This window comes from Sceloporus occidentalis, unplaced genomic scaffold (genome assembly GCF_023333645.1).
Source record: "Sceloporus occidentalis isolate IW3139 unplaced genomic scaffold, rSceOcc1.0.p SCAF_1, whole genome shotgun sequence".
NCBI classification, from domain to species: Eukaryota; Metazoa; Chordata; class Lepidosauria; order Squamata; family Phrynosomatidae; genus Sceloporus; species Sceloporus occidentalis.
In genome coordinates, this window is record NW_028316981.1 from 293152416 (window position 1) to 293167683 (window position 15268).

The 15268-nt window shown below is 39.0% G+C and overlaps 1 protein-coding gene across 2 annotated transcripts in view; it reads left to right on the forward strand.

Moving 5' to 3' along the window:
- Positions 1-15268, forward strand: part of OXCT1 (3-oxoacid CoA-transferase 1) — an 89106-nt gene that overhangs the window by 30316 nt on the left and 43522 nt on the right. For both annotated transcript variants that reach the window (XR_016277809.1, XM_089496052.1), the window contains exons 6-8: positions 2447-2553; positions 5695-5755; positions 12736-12843. Coding sequence is in view for 1 of the 2 variants with exons in the window: in XM_089496052.1 (XP_089352178.1) it covers positions 2447-2553; positions 5695-5755; positions 12736-12843 (276 nt within the window). In the remaining variant the exon portion in view is untranslated. The remainder of the gene's footprint in view (positions 1-2446; positions 2554-5694; positions 5756-12735; positions 12844-15268) is intronic.

Sequence of the window (15268 nt, forward strand, 5' to 3'; positions counted from 1 at the left end):
CCCCCCCCCCAAACCATGTGTATAACAACAGAAAATGAGGGGAACTCACTTTCTGTTCAGTACCCCCAAAGTGGCAAAAATGCCCCCATGGCCCCTAAAGAGCATTTTTATCCATGGGGAGACTGGGGTTCCTGTATGTGGGTCACAATTTGCCCACCTCTGCCCCAGAATCTACAGTTTAGGTCCAACATATTTGTGGGACTGCTTTATTTTTCTGTCTGCTTCAGTCTTTTAAAAGTAAGTGAGGTTGGACTATCAATAAACTCAGCAGTGTGGTAAGAATACATGGAGAAAAGAGGTCTTAGTTGTTCATTCTAAACTTTGTAAACCTTTCTTTTTGCTATGACCTTGGATGTTTGTGACAATTTTCATGTTCTTGCCTTGGTTCTCGCAGTTCTGTGCAGGCAGTGTGTACCTTTCTGGTTAAAGGATTTCAATTAAGTGTTTTTGTTGAATGTAGCCTTATCATAGTATGTGTGTATGAGAGAGTGTGTGTGTGTTGTAGTGTTTTGAGTACTAGGACTTTGGGAGATGAGAGTTTGTATCCTGGCTCTGCCATGAACGCACACTAAGGTTACCTTGGACAAGTCACACTCTCTCAGCTTCTGAGAAGGATAATGGAAATCCTCCTCTGAATAAATCGTGCCAAGAAAACGCAGTGACACGGTTGCCATAAGTTTAGTTTAAAGACATGTAACAGCAACAAAGCCTTAAAATCCATCTTCTCATTTCTACAGAGAATGTACTCTTAAATCTGAACATGCTAATTTGATTCTGGAATGATTGACTCATGTCCCTATTTCAAAAGACAGATAGCATTGTCTGTGTGCAATGAGCTTATGGTTCAAGTATTATAGATATTGTGTTCACATACCAAATATCAATCCTGCTATTTCTCTGAAGTGGTGGTTAGATATCCATGGTGGGAATCAGTTTTCTGTTCCCATGACCCACTGGGTTTGCATGGACTGAAAAAAACAACAACAACAAAAAATAGAGAAAATTGGGAGTGGCTAGAAGTCACTTCTGGTTTTTAAAAAATTGTTTTTTAAAAAATTAAAAGAAACAGGGCCCCTCTATAACCTTTTTAAAAGGTGAATTGCCTTTCCTGGATACTTCCAGAAGAGACAACTTGCTCTATTTTGGACCAGATGAAGTGCAGTCCAGGGAATCTATAGAGAATGGCTACACACACACACACCCTGTGCCTGCTCTAAGAAGCCTTGTGCAGTTATGTGAAAGAAATCCTTTAAACAACAACCTTTGAGTTAGAAAATGAATGAGCTTTCTCCAACCACATAGTGGTTCCTATTCTCAGCAGCAGTACACTGGCTTTATCCTGTTACCAGCATGTGCACATGTATGTTTCTCTTATGACTGAATAAGTCCTTTTTTGGGTGCTGTGGAAGATATTTCCTTCCCCCTTCTGTAGTGCCGAAAGCCCATCTCAAACTTATCAGACAGCCTCTGAAGCCTCTCCCCCACAGTTATTTCTACCTCCTAGTGAAAGGACAGGACCAGAGATGTGTCTGGCTAAGCCCCATAGCCAGATGTGAGATGATTACAGCCAGACTAAGATTTCTGGAGGATCCCCGAAGATATTTTCTATAATGGTTTCACATCTGGCTATGGGGACACAGCCAGATGCTTCTCTGATCCTGCCTGCTCCCCACAAGGCACAGAATAGCCATGCAGAAGGACTTCACTTGCTATACGATTAGTCCAGGGGGATGGTTTATGACAGCTTAATGTAGGTCTACCTGTAAAAGTCTTAAACTGTGCTGACCTGAGGATTGAGGCCACTGTGTGCTACATCACACTGATAGTAATTATCATATAATGTTCACCAACAGTTCAGCTTACCACATAGTAAATTTGCTAATTGGTTGATGCTACTGCTGGTGGTGTTCTTAACTGTTGCATATATGTTAGAACTCCTTGGTGTCATTCTAATTTTTAACGCTAACTAGAGAAACAAAATGAATGGACACTCTAGTGATATATTGAGTTTATTCTAGTTGGGACTAAAATTGGACTTGTAGAAACTTTTCTACAATTATGCACCCAGTTGTTGAATGTCACCTGTCACTTGATTCCTTTTCTGTCTCCTTGACTCTGTGGCATGGTAGTGTGGAACAGCATTATTTTAGATCCTAGCATGGGTTAGACCATCTTAGGCTGCATCAACACTGTCTAATTAATGCAGTTTGACCCCACTTTAACTGCCATGGGTCACTGCTATGGAATTCTGGGATTTGTGAGATGTTTGCCTTCTCTGTGAGATAACTCTGATCCCACATCAAACTACAAATCCCATGATTCCATATGATGGAGCCATATCAATTAAAGTGGTCTCAAACTGCATTTTTTCTGCAGTGTGACAGCAGCCCCTGAGCAAAATCACTTTACAAGTCTTTTCTCTCCTCCCTCTTCTCATTTCTCACAGGTGAGGGAATTTGATGGTCGACACTATATTATGGAGAAGTCAATAACAGGAGATTTTGCACTAGTGAAGGCATGGAAATCTGATCGTGCTGGAAATATTATATTCAGGTACAGTATGTGTGGAGAGACAATTGCTTTTTTAAAAAAAAATCCCTAGGAAATCTATGATTTTCTTGACAGTTTATATGGGAACCACTGGATGAGAAGTTAAGTAATGTTGAGCCAACATAGCTTGCCATTGTATGGCTGATACTAACCTGAAGAGTGCAGGTCCAGGGATTATTTTTTGTTTAGGCTGGGTTGCACCTCAAGTGGAAGTCTGCTTGGTCCAGCCAATCCCTTGTGCATACATTTTAATTTGCTTAAATTGGACAAAAACTGTAAGGGTGGTAAAAGACTTTAAAACCAATCGTAGAAAAAACAAGCAATTGTGTACCTTAGAATATGGTTGGGCAGAATTGTTGGCTGGGAGACTGCTTCCCCAATAACCACCAAGAAATATATGCCCACCAATATTGGCATTGCTGCTGCTGCCACCATCAGAATTTGGGGACAACTGCAGCAGCGTTCTGTGGTTTGGGAGGGTGCCTCCCTGCACCATAGAGCTCTGCCCATGCATAGAGCAAGAACATCTTCTTCCCCTTTGGAAGGAAACAAATCGTTTCCTTCTCTCTCTCTCTCTCTCTCTCTCTCTCTCTGGCACTGCTGCCACTACTTGGTGGTGCAGCTTGTCATCACTAGGAAATGGAGGGACCATGCAACCTGCAAAAATGGGCTGTGTTTTGTTAAGCTTTCCCATGAATTCTTTGCAGCAAAGCAAAGGTCCTGTATCAAATTCAGGCATACATCTCCAGAAGCAAAGTGATGAAGAAGGGGCTCCTTAACTGTACAAAGTTCTGAGAGCTGTTACTCTTGATAGTTTGAAATGCCACCGGGCACATCACTTTCTGTGTTGGTTAGGCCAAGGAAGCAGATAACCCAAATCTTTGTTTGTGGAACAGGGAAGGGGAGGGGTTACTAGCAGGCTGCTGGTTTTGTTAGAAATTGTTTCTGAAGCAGTTAGAGGGGCAGGAAAGGAGTGAGGTTATTTATTTATTTATTTTTAGACATGAAAGGAAGAAGATTCCTTCAAGTCTTCTTGAATAGTAGCCTTTCGATTTTACCAACAATATCAAATTTTGTACAGCTGCAAGAGAGAGCTCAAATGTAATTGCCTATGACAGTTGCTGGAAAACACACACCTAAAGTTTTCTGTGCTTGCTTTGTGATATGATGCAAGCACAGGTGACAGGTCAGCACTGATATGTTGATATATTAATTGGATCATCCATTTCTTTTTAGTACTGCATGTACTAGCAGCATGGATTTATAGTTGGCAAAACAAAACAAAACAAAAAAACCAGGAGGTGGCAGTAGAATACCAAAATCAAAGTGTACTTACTAAATTAAAGAATGAGATGCTGAGGATGGAGAGAAATATCTAGAAAATAGCATTAATTTATCCAATTAATATTGAGTTTTGCCCTCAGAGGTGTATACCATCCTTGGAGGCATTGTGTCAGAAAAATCCAAATTCAATATACAAAATTGAAAAAAATTAATATAAATTGATAAGAAGCAACTATGAGGGGTTTGGAGAAACAAGCATAGAAAAACGATTTTAAAAATAACTATGCCGATGAGAAAGGAATAGGTGTTCAGAACTATTGCAGGCCTACTCTTCGGAACATTGAGTTAAACGTTAATTAATTAATTAATTAATTAATCAATATATTAATGCATTTCTACCCCATATAGATAAAAGATTACAGGGCATCTTACAGGTAAAATCAATATGAATAAGATAAAACAGTGGCCCACCTTTGGTCCTCAAGTGTTTTGGACTTCATCTCCCCAAATTCCTGACTGTTGGTCAAGATTGCTGGGTTTTCTGGAGTTGAAGTCCAAAATACTGGAGGACTGACGTTTGGGAATCACTGGGGTAATAATAATAATAATAATAATAATAATAATCCCAAAATTGCAGGGGGAAAGTTCAGTACCGGAAATCCAGACCTAGAGGATCCTGAAGACTGGTTTAAGACTTCCAGAAAAAGAGAGCATGCCACTTGTCTGTATAATTGTTCCATTCTTGAATCCATTCTTTCATCTAATGTTCAGCTAAATAATGTCATCCTGTAATGTCAGTCTTTTAGATTTAATCCTGATCTCTGGGATTGTGGAGAACAAGTCTTTGCTATTTTGTACATGACAGCACTTCAATTGTTCAAAAAGTTCTGTCACAACCCTCCCTCAGTCTTTTCTTCTTCTGGCTGAAATTGCACAATTGCATAACAATTGCTTGGTCTCCTTACCTCTGGCCATATTCATTATTTTCTTCTGAGGGGATTCCAATTTATCTTTTTTCCTTCTTAATTTATCACTCATGTAATATTCTTGACGAAGATGAGGAGAGAAAGCTCCTTTTAACATGGAAGGGAGGCTGTCTAGAATCTTGCCCACAACATAATGGAAGAAAGGTGGGCAGTTAATACCATTAATAAGTAAAACAGTAGATACTCTGAGGAAGGTGAGAGAGAGCCTGCAAACAAAGACATCACGTGGTTTTTATTTTCTCTTCAAGTCTTGTTATTTTTTTTCATATTAAAGAAATTAATATTTCATTTTAATACATGCCTCCAAAAAGTATTTTATTTGGCATGTGTTTTGGGTTTTCTTGTGGAAGTCATCTGGTCCAACAAGAAATAAATTGGTACATCAGACTGACTGGTTGAAGGTATTCCCTAATGGTCTGTTGCATGGACCCCCCCCCCCCTGCCCATTGCGAAATCAAACTTACCTAATTCTCCAAATCCATGGGGACCTTGTACAATCCTACACTCATGTCCCTGGGAGTAAGCCTCAGTAAAGTTAATAAAAATTATTTTTCTGGGGAGAGATATATAGAGGTGCACTGTTAGGGGTTATTGTTATTGTTTATGTTCTTTTCAAACACATCACTCAAAATTACATTTCACTGCATGAGACACTTTGCAATTCATAATTTAAATACGGTCTTTAAAACTATTACAAGTACAGAAAGATCTTTAAATATGTGGAACATGAACTCTGCTGATAACCTCCCATATCTTCTTTGGAAGATAATGTTTTTCCAGATATCACAAGCATATATTCTAGCAGTTTAAGTGCACGCCATCTTTAATTTTCAGGCAGTTTATCCCTCCCATGTACTTTCTCTTTCTCTGATAGGAAAACTGCAAGAAATTTTAACCAGCCCATGTGCAAAGCTGCCAGAACCACTGTGGTAGAGGTAAGGAACATAACTATTTTTTCATAACTTATGGTATTTTCTTTGAATCCTTCTCATTATTGAATAAACTGAATAAATATATTGAAAGAATAAATACATAAATTTGCCTTGGATCTTGTTTAATGAGAAAGGTAGTTTGTTTGTTTGTTTATTGGATTTATATTTCACCTTTCTCCCAAAATGAGATTCAGGTATAAATAGATAAATATAACAGTTTATGAATAAATAAAGAGGTTAATGTGAGATACAATGTTACAATGGAACTGGTCTCCTTTGTGTTTGCAACATGTATCATGCGCCTCTGTTTTATCTCTTCTAATCACTTCAAGGATTGTCTCTGGTCTTTTACTTCTAAAGAAAACCATCTGTTTCTTAAATAGTGCCTTAGGTTAAATTGGGATGAGATGTTTTTCCACGTGTGAGAAAGCTGGTTGTTCTTTGCTTTTCTTTGGAAGACTTTTGGAAAAACCCTCAGGCCTTTGTGAAGAGCTCAAAGAGAGTTTATGCCTGATGTACATACATGATTGAAACTACATAGCCGATGACAGTGGGGAATTGTTGATGTTGCCTTCCCTTTGAGCAGAAATGAGATTATTACCAGCTGCTGTGACATTGACTTAAATATGAAGAATGAGTACCTGTTTCCAAAAATAACTGAGAGATGCCTTCTGCTCGCCTCAGGCCTAAGCTGTTACATTCATGCAGAGGTGCTGGTCTATTTTTATGTCAAGGGAGTTTATCACACGGGAGGAATTTCTCTTAATTTCGAATGAAAAGAAAAGGGGGCCAGAACGCATTCATGTGAATTTGCTAGTTCAGCAAATTTACGTGAATTCGCTAGTTCAGTGAATTTACGTGAATTCGAATTGCGTTCGACCTGACTTCCCATTGTCTGAAAATAGCTTGCCATTGCCCGAAATTGCGTGTGATCACCTCTCATGCAATAACGTGAAACCCCATGATTGCGTTCGGATTGCCATTGGATTATACTTCCAATTTCCCTTGTCTGATAAACTCCATGGTCTCCATTATTATTATTAGTTGCCTTTGACTTTGATTTATGGCAACCTTATGAATGAGAGACTTCCAAGTTACCCTATCCTCAGAAGCCCTGCTCAGATCTTGCAGGTTCAGGCTGTGGCTTCCTTGATTGAGTGTATCTATCTGGAATGGAGTCCTTTTTTCCTACTGCTTTCTACCTTACCAAGCGCTAGTGTCTTTTCTAGTCAGTTATGTCTTCTCATGATATATCCAAAGTACAACAGTCTCAGTTTAGTCATCTTAGCTTTTAGGGAGAGTTCAGGCCTGATTTGCTATAGGACCCATTTATTTGTCTTTTTAGTAGATGATAGTTTGCTGCCATTTCTTGATGCCCAAATTTGCTATCTGAAGCAGTATCCTCTTCACTCTTCCTCTTCTCTCTATACTCTGCATTTGTCCTGCCCCAAACAATTAGTTTTGGAAAACAAAGGCAAAAAGAACTCCCTGCTGCAAACATAAGAAGCTTGAAATTCATTAAAATCAGCTGAAGTGGCTGTTTGTGAAGTAAGAATGCTGAATAATAGGTAGCCTGATTTTCTTAGTCAGATCTTGAAGAGCTATACCCACTTGAAGACATGGTTTAATCAATATAAGGAAGGTGTTCAGTATTTCTATAACAATACCTTTTCCTTTACCCCTTTCTTTCTCTCCCCCTCCTTCACATTATACTTTGAAAACTGATTATTTTTCCTGCCAGACAAAGGAGAAGCTAGGATATTAATCGACTTCGACTTCACCTAGGATATTAATATTATTGTTTTTAAAGACTTTTTAAAAATACATGCATTTTATAATAACCAGAACTGTAAGATGATTTTGAGTTGTCAAAAGGAGAAATGAGGGGATGGTGGTGGTGGGCTTAAAATTGTGTGCAGAAATGCTCGTTCATCCATAACTAATTAAGCAAATGTAATTAAAAATCCTACAGTGTATCGCTGGTTGCTTAGTAACAATACTCCTGATCTGTTATCATTCTGCTCTCACAGGTACAATGGACCTCACTACATTGTGAGACAGAAATGAATGGTTGCCATTAGTCACCTAAAAATTGGGCATTTTTTAAAATTAACACTGAAGCACTGAGAAATAGTCATGCTTATAAATACAGTTTTACACTTTGTAAAATCTCAGCTCGTGTGTTGTCCTAGTTGTAATTCAATCTTGCTCATTAAAATTCTGAAAATTATCCATTTGCCATTTTAAAAAAAGAATCGGAGACATTTTCACCCTTCCAGTGGGAGGCAGCCTTAAAAATAAGCCCCCACATGCTGCTAGACCACTTGGTGTTAGCCTGGCTGTTCACCCTCCCACTCATACCTCTGTTAGTGCAGCACAGTATGTCAACACAAAAGAGATTGTGGACTATCAATTTAGTTTAGATTTGCATTTCAGTGACTAAAATACATTGTGTTCTCACATTTGTGTTCTCAGAAGCTAAATGCATAGCTTTCCATTCTGTTCAGTAGATGGTACAACCAAACAGTCATTTCCAACAAACAAATCTTTAAAATAATGTGGCACAAAATGAAGGAAAAACATGATTATAATGCTTACAACATATCATCAGTCTGATGATCACTTGAGCATTCATCACATCATTCTGAAAAAAAATTTGCAATCTGGTCAGTGAATCTGCCTACTCTAAAGGGGCATAATACTAAATTAGGAGTAGGTGTATTTAACTTAAGCTGTTCCCACAGGGGAGAACAAATACAGCCAGCCCTCAATTTTCATGGGGGTTAGGTGTGCAGACCCCTCCTGTGAAAGTGAAAAAAATCATAAATATAGGCCTACTGTTTTTTTCATTGGAGATAACACTTTTCTATGTATCTGTAGGTCCTTCAGCATGCTTTTTTTTGTCCTGGAAGGGGCAAATCCCCAAATAATCAAAGCTCCAGATGCTTAGCCCACAAATTTAGAGAAATGACCATAATCACCTTTTCTTCTGCTGCAGGAACATCTTTGAAAACTGCAGTTTTCAAGAATGTTCTCAAAGGAGGGAGAAATTTTGTTGTTGTCACCCCCCACACATACCATTTTCCTGCCTCTCCTGACATGAACATGTAGTATCCAGGGGGAGAATGGGAGGATAATTGAACATCATCACTACCTATGTTGCACTTGCTGGTGCATGGTAGTGCATCCTCCAGGACTTCAGAGGAACCCTGGGAGGAGGATGCCTTTAGTGTTGTGCTCTATCTATCAGTATAGCAACTAACAATCCATATTTACTCCTCCCCTACAACTTGGTGCATAATGATGGAAGCAGCAATTTTTGGTTGCCCCACTGCCCCACCCTTTCCCCAGTTGTGTCAGTGAGCAGGAAAAGGTGAGCTGGACCAAGGGGTTGGTAGTAGCAGTTCTCTTAGTCTATTGGAAGACTGGGGGAGGGAATGAAGAAAGGAATTCAAGGAGATTCTCTTTGTCAGGATTTCCTGACACTCAACACAACAATTTTTATTTTTTTTTTGTCCCAAATATTCAAATATTCTCTTGGTAGCTACACTAAACCGTAGTTTGGTTCAGTATTCCACATTCTAACCCACTGTAGAAATTCCTAGAAAAGCTAGCTAGCATATCCACTGTTTGCATATAATGGAATTGGTAGTCCAAAATATCTGGATGGTGTCAGGTTGGAGGAGGCTGGTTTAGCATTATGACAACAAGCTTAGCATCTATCCTTTTTGTTGTTGTGTGGCTTCAATTTATTTCTGACTTAAGACAATCCTAAAGTGAACTTACCATGGGATTTTCCTGCTAAGATTTGTTCAAAGGGGTTTTGCCTTCCTCTGAGGCTGAGTGAGTGTGACTTCCCCAAGCTCACCCAGTAGATTTCTTTGGCTGAGCAGGGATTCGAACCTTGGTCCCCAGAGTTGTAGTCCAATATTCAAACCACTGCACCATGCACCATTGCAGGATGGCAACAAGATTTTACTTCATATCTTTGCTTTTGTTCTAGTTCAAATACAACTAGTTTTCTTGTCTGAAGTCTGACAAACTGGTTAGTGTTAACTATGGTTTCTGAAAACAAGCCAATTTTCAAATTATAGTTTGGGAAGTGGACTTCCTTGCATTAGTTTTAGTGAAGATCAACCATTGTTCAAGATTTAATGTGGTGACCTGTGTTCAATCTGGAGCAGGAGCAATATGTTCCAGTTTTATCTTTCTGGTTGCACTGGAGGAAGAATGGAGAAGAGAGAAAACGAAAGCACGTGGAAGGCTAGAGTAAACTTGTAATATTATAATGTCTTAGTGTTAGGCCTGAACTAGCACTCAGAGAGAGCACATTGACTGTTCATCCTAAATGTAGCTACTTCACTAACCCAAGCTGAAAACTCCAAGCATTGTTTTTCATAACAGATTATAAATAGAACAGTGCAAGAAGTAGATAGTTGGATAATGCCACTCCTTCTGCTTGAAAAATAGTCCCAGTCTAGAAAAACTTCATGGTTTACCCTATAATTTACCTGTGTGTTTTAAAGATATTTAAAATTTTAATGGTAGGTATGCGTTCACAGGAGCTAAATGTAATCTATTGTCATCCTCACTGCTGGATGGAAGATATGAAACATGAACTTTATCTGACAGACTGTGTAGTCACAGTGTTTCATATGATGCCAAAGAGCTACAATGTATTATATCTTATAAAGTTACATTAAATTCCTCAAAATACTTGGACTGAATCCTCACCAAAAGCAAGCTTCCCAGTTAGTACTGGCTTAATTGCTAAAAGGTTTGTTTAAGATGTTGACAACAAAGGTTACCAGATTTTTGTCTTTATCCATCATTATTAGGTAAAAGCTTTTAAAAGCTAGTTCTATATGCTTGGTGACCCTGACTTATGAATTCTGATTGGCAGTGGCTTTATTCTGTATTTGTTTTGTGATTATTGAAAAGGCTATGCATAAATGACATTTGCTGACCTAGTAGACACTGATAAACATTTTCAGTTTTAGCTGTTGCACTCTTAATTTTGTTCCCTTTTTTGAGTTTGTTTAAAGAAGAGGGCCCATAAATGTGGTAGTAATTGTCATCTGAAAATTAGGATCTGCAACCTGTCTTGCCTTGAACACTTGAATTTGAACCTGGCTTCTGCATCCTCCAAATAGTAGTACAGGTTGAATCTCCCTCATCTGGAATTCTAAAATCTGAAATAGTGCAAAATCCAAAATTGTCCACATGGATGGCTGAGATAGTGACACCTTAGCTTTCTAATGATTCAGTGTACACAAACCTTCTCTCATGAACAAAATTATTTAGAATATTATATACTGTATAAAATTAGTTTTATGCTATGTACATAATATACATGTAAAACATAAATGAGTTTCATGTTTAGACTAGGACCCCATCTCCAAGATATTTCGTAATGTAGAATCATTGAGTTGGAAGAGATGCCAAGGGCCATCCTTTTCAACCACTGCCATGCAGGAATATAAACTAAAAGCACTCCTGACAAATGGCCATCCAGCCTCTGTTTAATATCCTCCAAAGAAGGATGCCCCACTACAATCTGAAGGAGTGTGTTCCACTGTTGAACAGCTCTTACCTAATGTCGAGGTCCTATTTTTTGGAGGTGTATGTGCAAATACTAAAAAAAAATCCAAAACCCAAAATACTTCTGGTCCCAATCATTTTGGATAAGAGAGACTCAACCTGTCGTTCTTGCAGCTATTTGACCATGATGCCATGTTGATCTCCCATATTTTGGCAAGCACAAGTTTTGTTCCAATAATTTTTCCTTTTCAAAACTTTAAAAAAGTTGTTATATTAGGGTTGGGGGTGAAATAGATGGCTTGTTAGGATTTAAAAGATTAGAACAGAAGGAGGTACTGACCTTGATTTTTTCACTTTAGTTTTCTGCTGTGTACCTACTGCTGTTCTGCAAACTAAGGCAAGATGGAAAGAGGCCTGGCCATTTGCTTCTGTTAAATTGGAAATTGCACATTGGATTTTTTCACTGTGCTTCTCAAACCTATTAGGAGTTTCTGTGTGCTCCTACTATTATGTCAAAATATGTATTTGAGTCATGGTGTGTTGCTCTCCCTACCATTTCATTTTGCTTCTGTAACTTAAAATGACAGATGTCATGATGAAGAATCTGTATGGGAACATTTTAGTGGGGTTACTTTTAATTTTAAAAAATGTAAGCTGTTCTGATAGTCTTTTGGCTGAAGAGAGTGGTATAAATATTATAAATAAATAAATAAATAAAGTCAGTGGTGAAAAGGTAGTGACTACATGAGACTGCTTCACAGAAGGACTGGGATGGGCAATGTCCTGCTGTATGGAGGCTTCATTGGGTGGCCTATTACTCTTTGGAGGCCAGACTGCCACCAAAAATTCTACAGTCACTGTTGAAATTCAGTTGCTGCTGTTGATATCATTCCCATAATTTTTGTTGAAATTAAGCAACTACAGCTACTCTTTATAGTGTAGGGGGATGGCATAGTGCCCTCCTGTACATAGAGTCTTACAGACTGGTAGGGGAGAATGGCTCCTTTCCTTTAGGCAGGAAATGGAAGGAGGAAGAAAACCTCTTTGTTTCTGATACTGCTGAATCTTGGTGGCACTCTTGCGTTGTTGGTGTCAGCAGGGTTAGTTAGGGGCAGAGCATGAAGGCTACATATTACCATCCTCTTATACAGTGCTTAATTATGAGAAGATTGACATAATGTTATACAGATCAACATAGGTGGCATAAGCATGTGATTACTTTCAGATGTTCATACTGTACTAAGGATTACAGCCAGCTCCAGAAACTTCAGCTTGTTGTGTGTTTTTTTTTAAAAAAAACCCAAACAGTTTGTTTGCTCCCGCAGAGAAGGTGCGAAAGCTTGGAGTTAAAATAAAATGTCTCCTATACATTTTCCAAGTCTGTTGTACCTTAACTACTTCGAACACAGATTTTATCTTTCCTATTTTACATGTCTACACAGGTAGAAGAAATTGTTGATGTAGGGTCATTTGCCCCAGAAGATATTCATGTCCCTAAGATCTATGTCCATCGCCTCATCCAAGGAGAAAAGTATGAAAAAAGAATTGAGGTAAGTCTGGGAGCATTTGCAAACCCCTTCTTTATGCAATTTATCTTGATTTTGCTACGTATGAAGTGTAACAAGGAGCTATGTGGGATACTTATGCTACATGGTTCACTTCAGCACAGCATCTTTGGATTATACACACTCCTTTGACTTCTAAAATGTCAAAGACACATTTTCAAACACAGGAACAACTAGGAGTGACCATATTACACCTATATTGAAATGACTCCACTGGCTGCCTATTTGGTTCTGGGCACAGTACAAGGTGTTGGTCATTACCTTTAAAGCCCTCCATGGCTTGGGCCCAACCTACTTAAGGGATCGCCTCCTTCCGTACAATCCGCCCTGTACCCTCAGATCCTCTGGGAGGAATTTGTTGCAGTCCACAAAGACCAGATTGACGGTGGCCTCCCAGAGGACTTTTTCTGCGATCGCTCCCACTTTATGGAATGGCCTGCCAGACGAGATCCGTCAAATTGCCATCCTTGAGAGCTTCAAGAAAGCTGTCAAGATGGATCTCTTCCAGATCCCAGCCATGTAATGCTCCCCCCACAGTCATATACAAGTGAAGACTCTGCCCACTTGTATTTTATTATTGTAGTAGTGTTTTTAGATTTTTATTGTCTGTAATTTTAAAGGATGGAATTGTTTAATCCTTTTTAAGGGGGGGGGAATTGTATATATTGTATTTTTAAAAGGTTGTACGCCGCTTTGATTGTGGAAACGAAAAGCGGGATATAAATGAAAGTTTTATTATTATTATTTATAACATCTTTATCAATGACTTGGATGACAGAATTGAGGGCATACTTATCAAATTTGCAGATGATGCCAAATTAGGAGGAGTAGCTAATACCCCAGAGGACAGGATGAAAATTCAAAATGACCTGAATAGATTAGAAAGCTGGGCCAAAGCTAACAAAATGAATTTCAACACGGAGAAATGTAAGGTACTGCACTTAGGGCAGAAAAACAAAATGCACAGATATAGGATGGGGGACACCTGGCTGAACGAGACCACATGTGAAAGGGATCTAGGGAGTCCAAGTAGACCACAAATTGTGAACATGAGTCAACAGTGTGATGCGGCAGCTAACAAGGCCAATACAATTTTAGGCTGCATCAATAAAAGTATAGTGTATTGATCAAGGGAAGTAATAGTGCCACTCTATTCTACTCTGGTCAGGCCCCACCTGGAATATTGTGTCCAGTTTTGGGCACCATAATTTAAAAAGGATGTTGAAAAACTGGAGCGTGTCCAAAGGAGGGCGACTAAAATGGTGAAGGGTATGGAAACTATGCCCTATGAGGAACGACTTAGGGAGCTGGGGATGTTTAGCCTGAAGAAGAGAAGGTTAAGAGGTGATGTGATAGCCCTGTTTAAATACTTGAAGGGATGTCATATTGAGGAGGGAGCAAGCTTGTTTTCTGCTGCTCCAGAGATTAGGACCCGAAGCAATGGATGCAAGCTACAGGAAAAGAGGTTCCACTTCAACTTTAGGAAGAACTTCCTGACAGTAAGGGCTGTTCGACAGTGGAACAAACTCCTTCGAAGTGTAGTAGAGTCTCCTTCCTTAGAAGTCTTTAAACAGAGGCTGGGTGGCCATATGTCAGGGATGCTTTGATTTAGATTTCCTGCATGGCAGAATGGGGTTGGACTGGATGGCCCTTGTGGTCTCTTCCAACTCTATGATTCTATGATTCTAACTCCATAACAACAACAAATTGAAACAAGCATTTCCTATTTGCATCCCCCCCCCCCCCCCCCATTTAGCCACCTTTTGCACCAGCATGACATCAGTTTGGGAGAAAGAAATAAACCTTGAGATCTGTCAAAATTTCCCACTTAATGATGTTAATTTTCATTAATTATACATATTTTTGTTATTTTCTGTTCCTTTTCTTCCGCATCCTGCTTTCTTTCTCTCACTAACCACACTCCCACCCCCTTTTTGCTGTCTCGTTTTTGTGTTTTATATTGTCTAGACCAAAGTTGCAGCAGGGATTAATTTTGGTCTGCTGAGTTTTGTAATCCTGCTGGGCATCTGTCTTGTCAAACAGGTGATAAAGCCTCAAGCTTTTCTATTTACTGACTGAGGATGTTAGAGAGGCAAGGAAATGGCAGTGGAGAAAAGAGACTATAAAAATAACATATCTTAGAAGATTTGGACTGCATTTTCAAACGTAAATTGCATTGGCTGCAATGCAGTTTTCCACCAGAGTGCTCAGTGAGGATTCTAGTATAAAGAAGATTTAAGTAAGAGTGCCTGGAAAAGGAAGATATGCTGTTATCATATGAGAGGAGGGATAATTGTAGTCATATATCTGGCCTGGTTGTGGCTGAAAGAACAGGCCAAAGAAAAACCTAATTCCTTTTTTAAAATGTATTAAATATCTATGTCATATCTGTTTTCTTGGTGCTTTTATT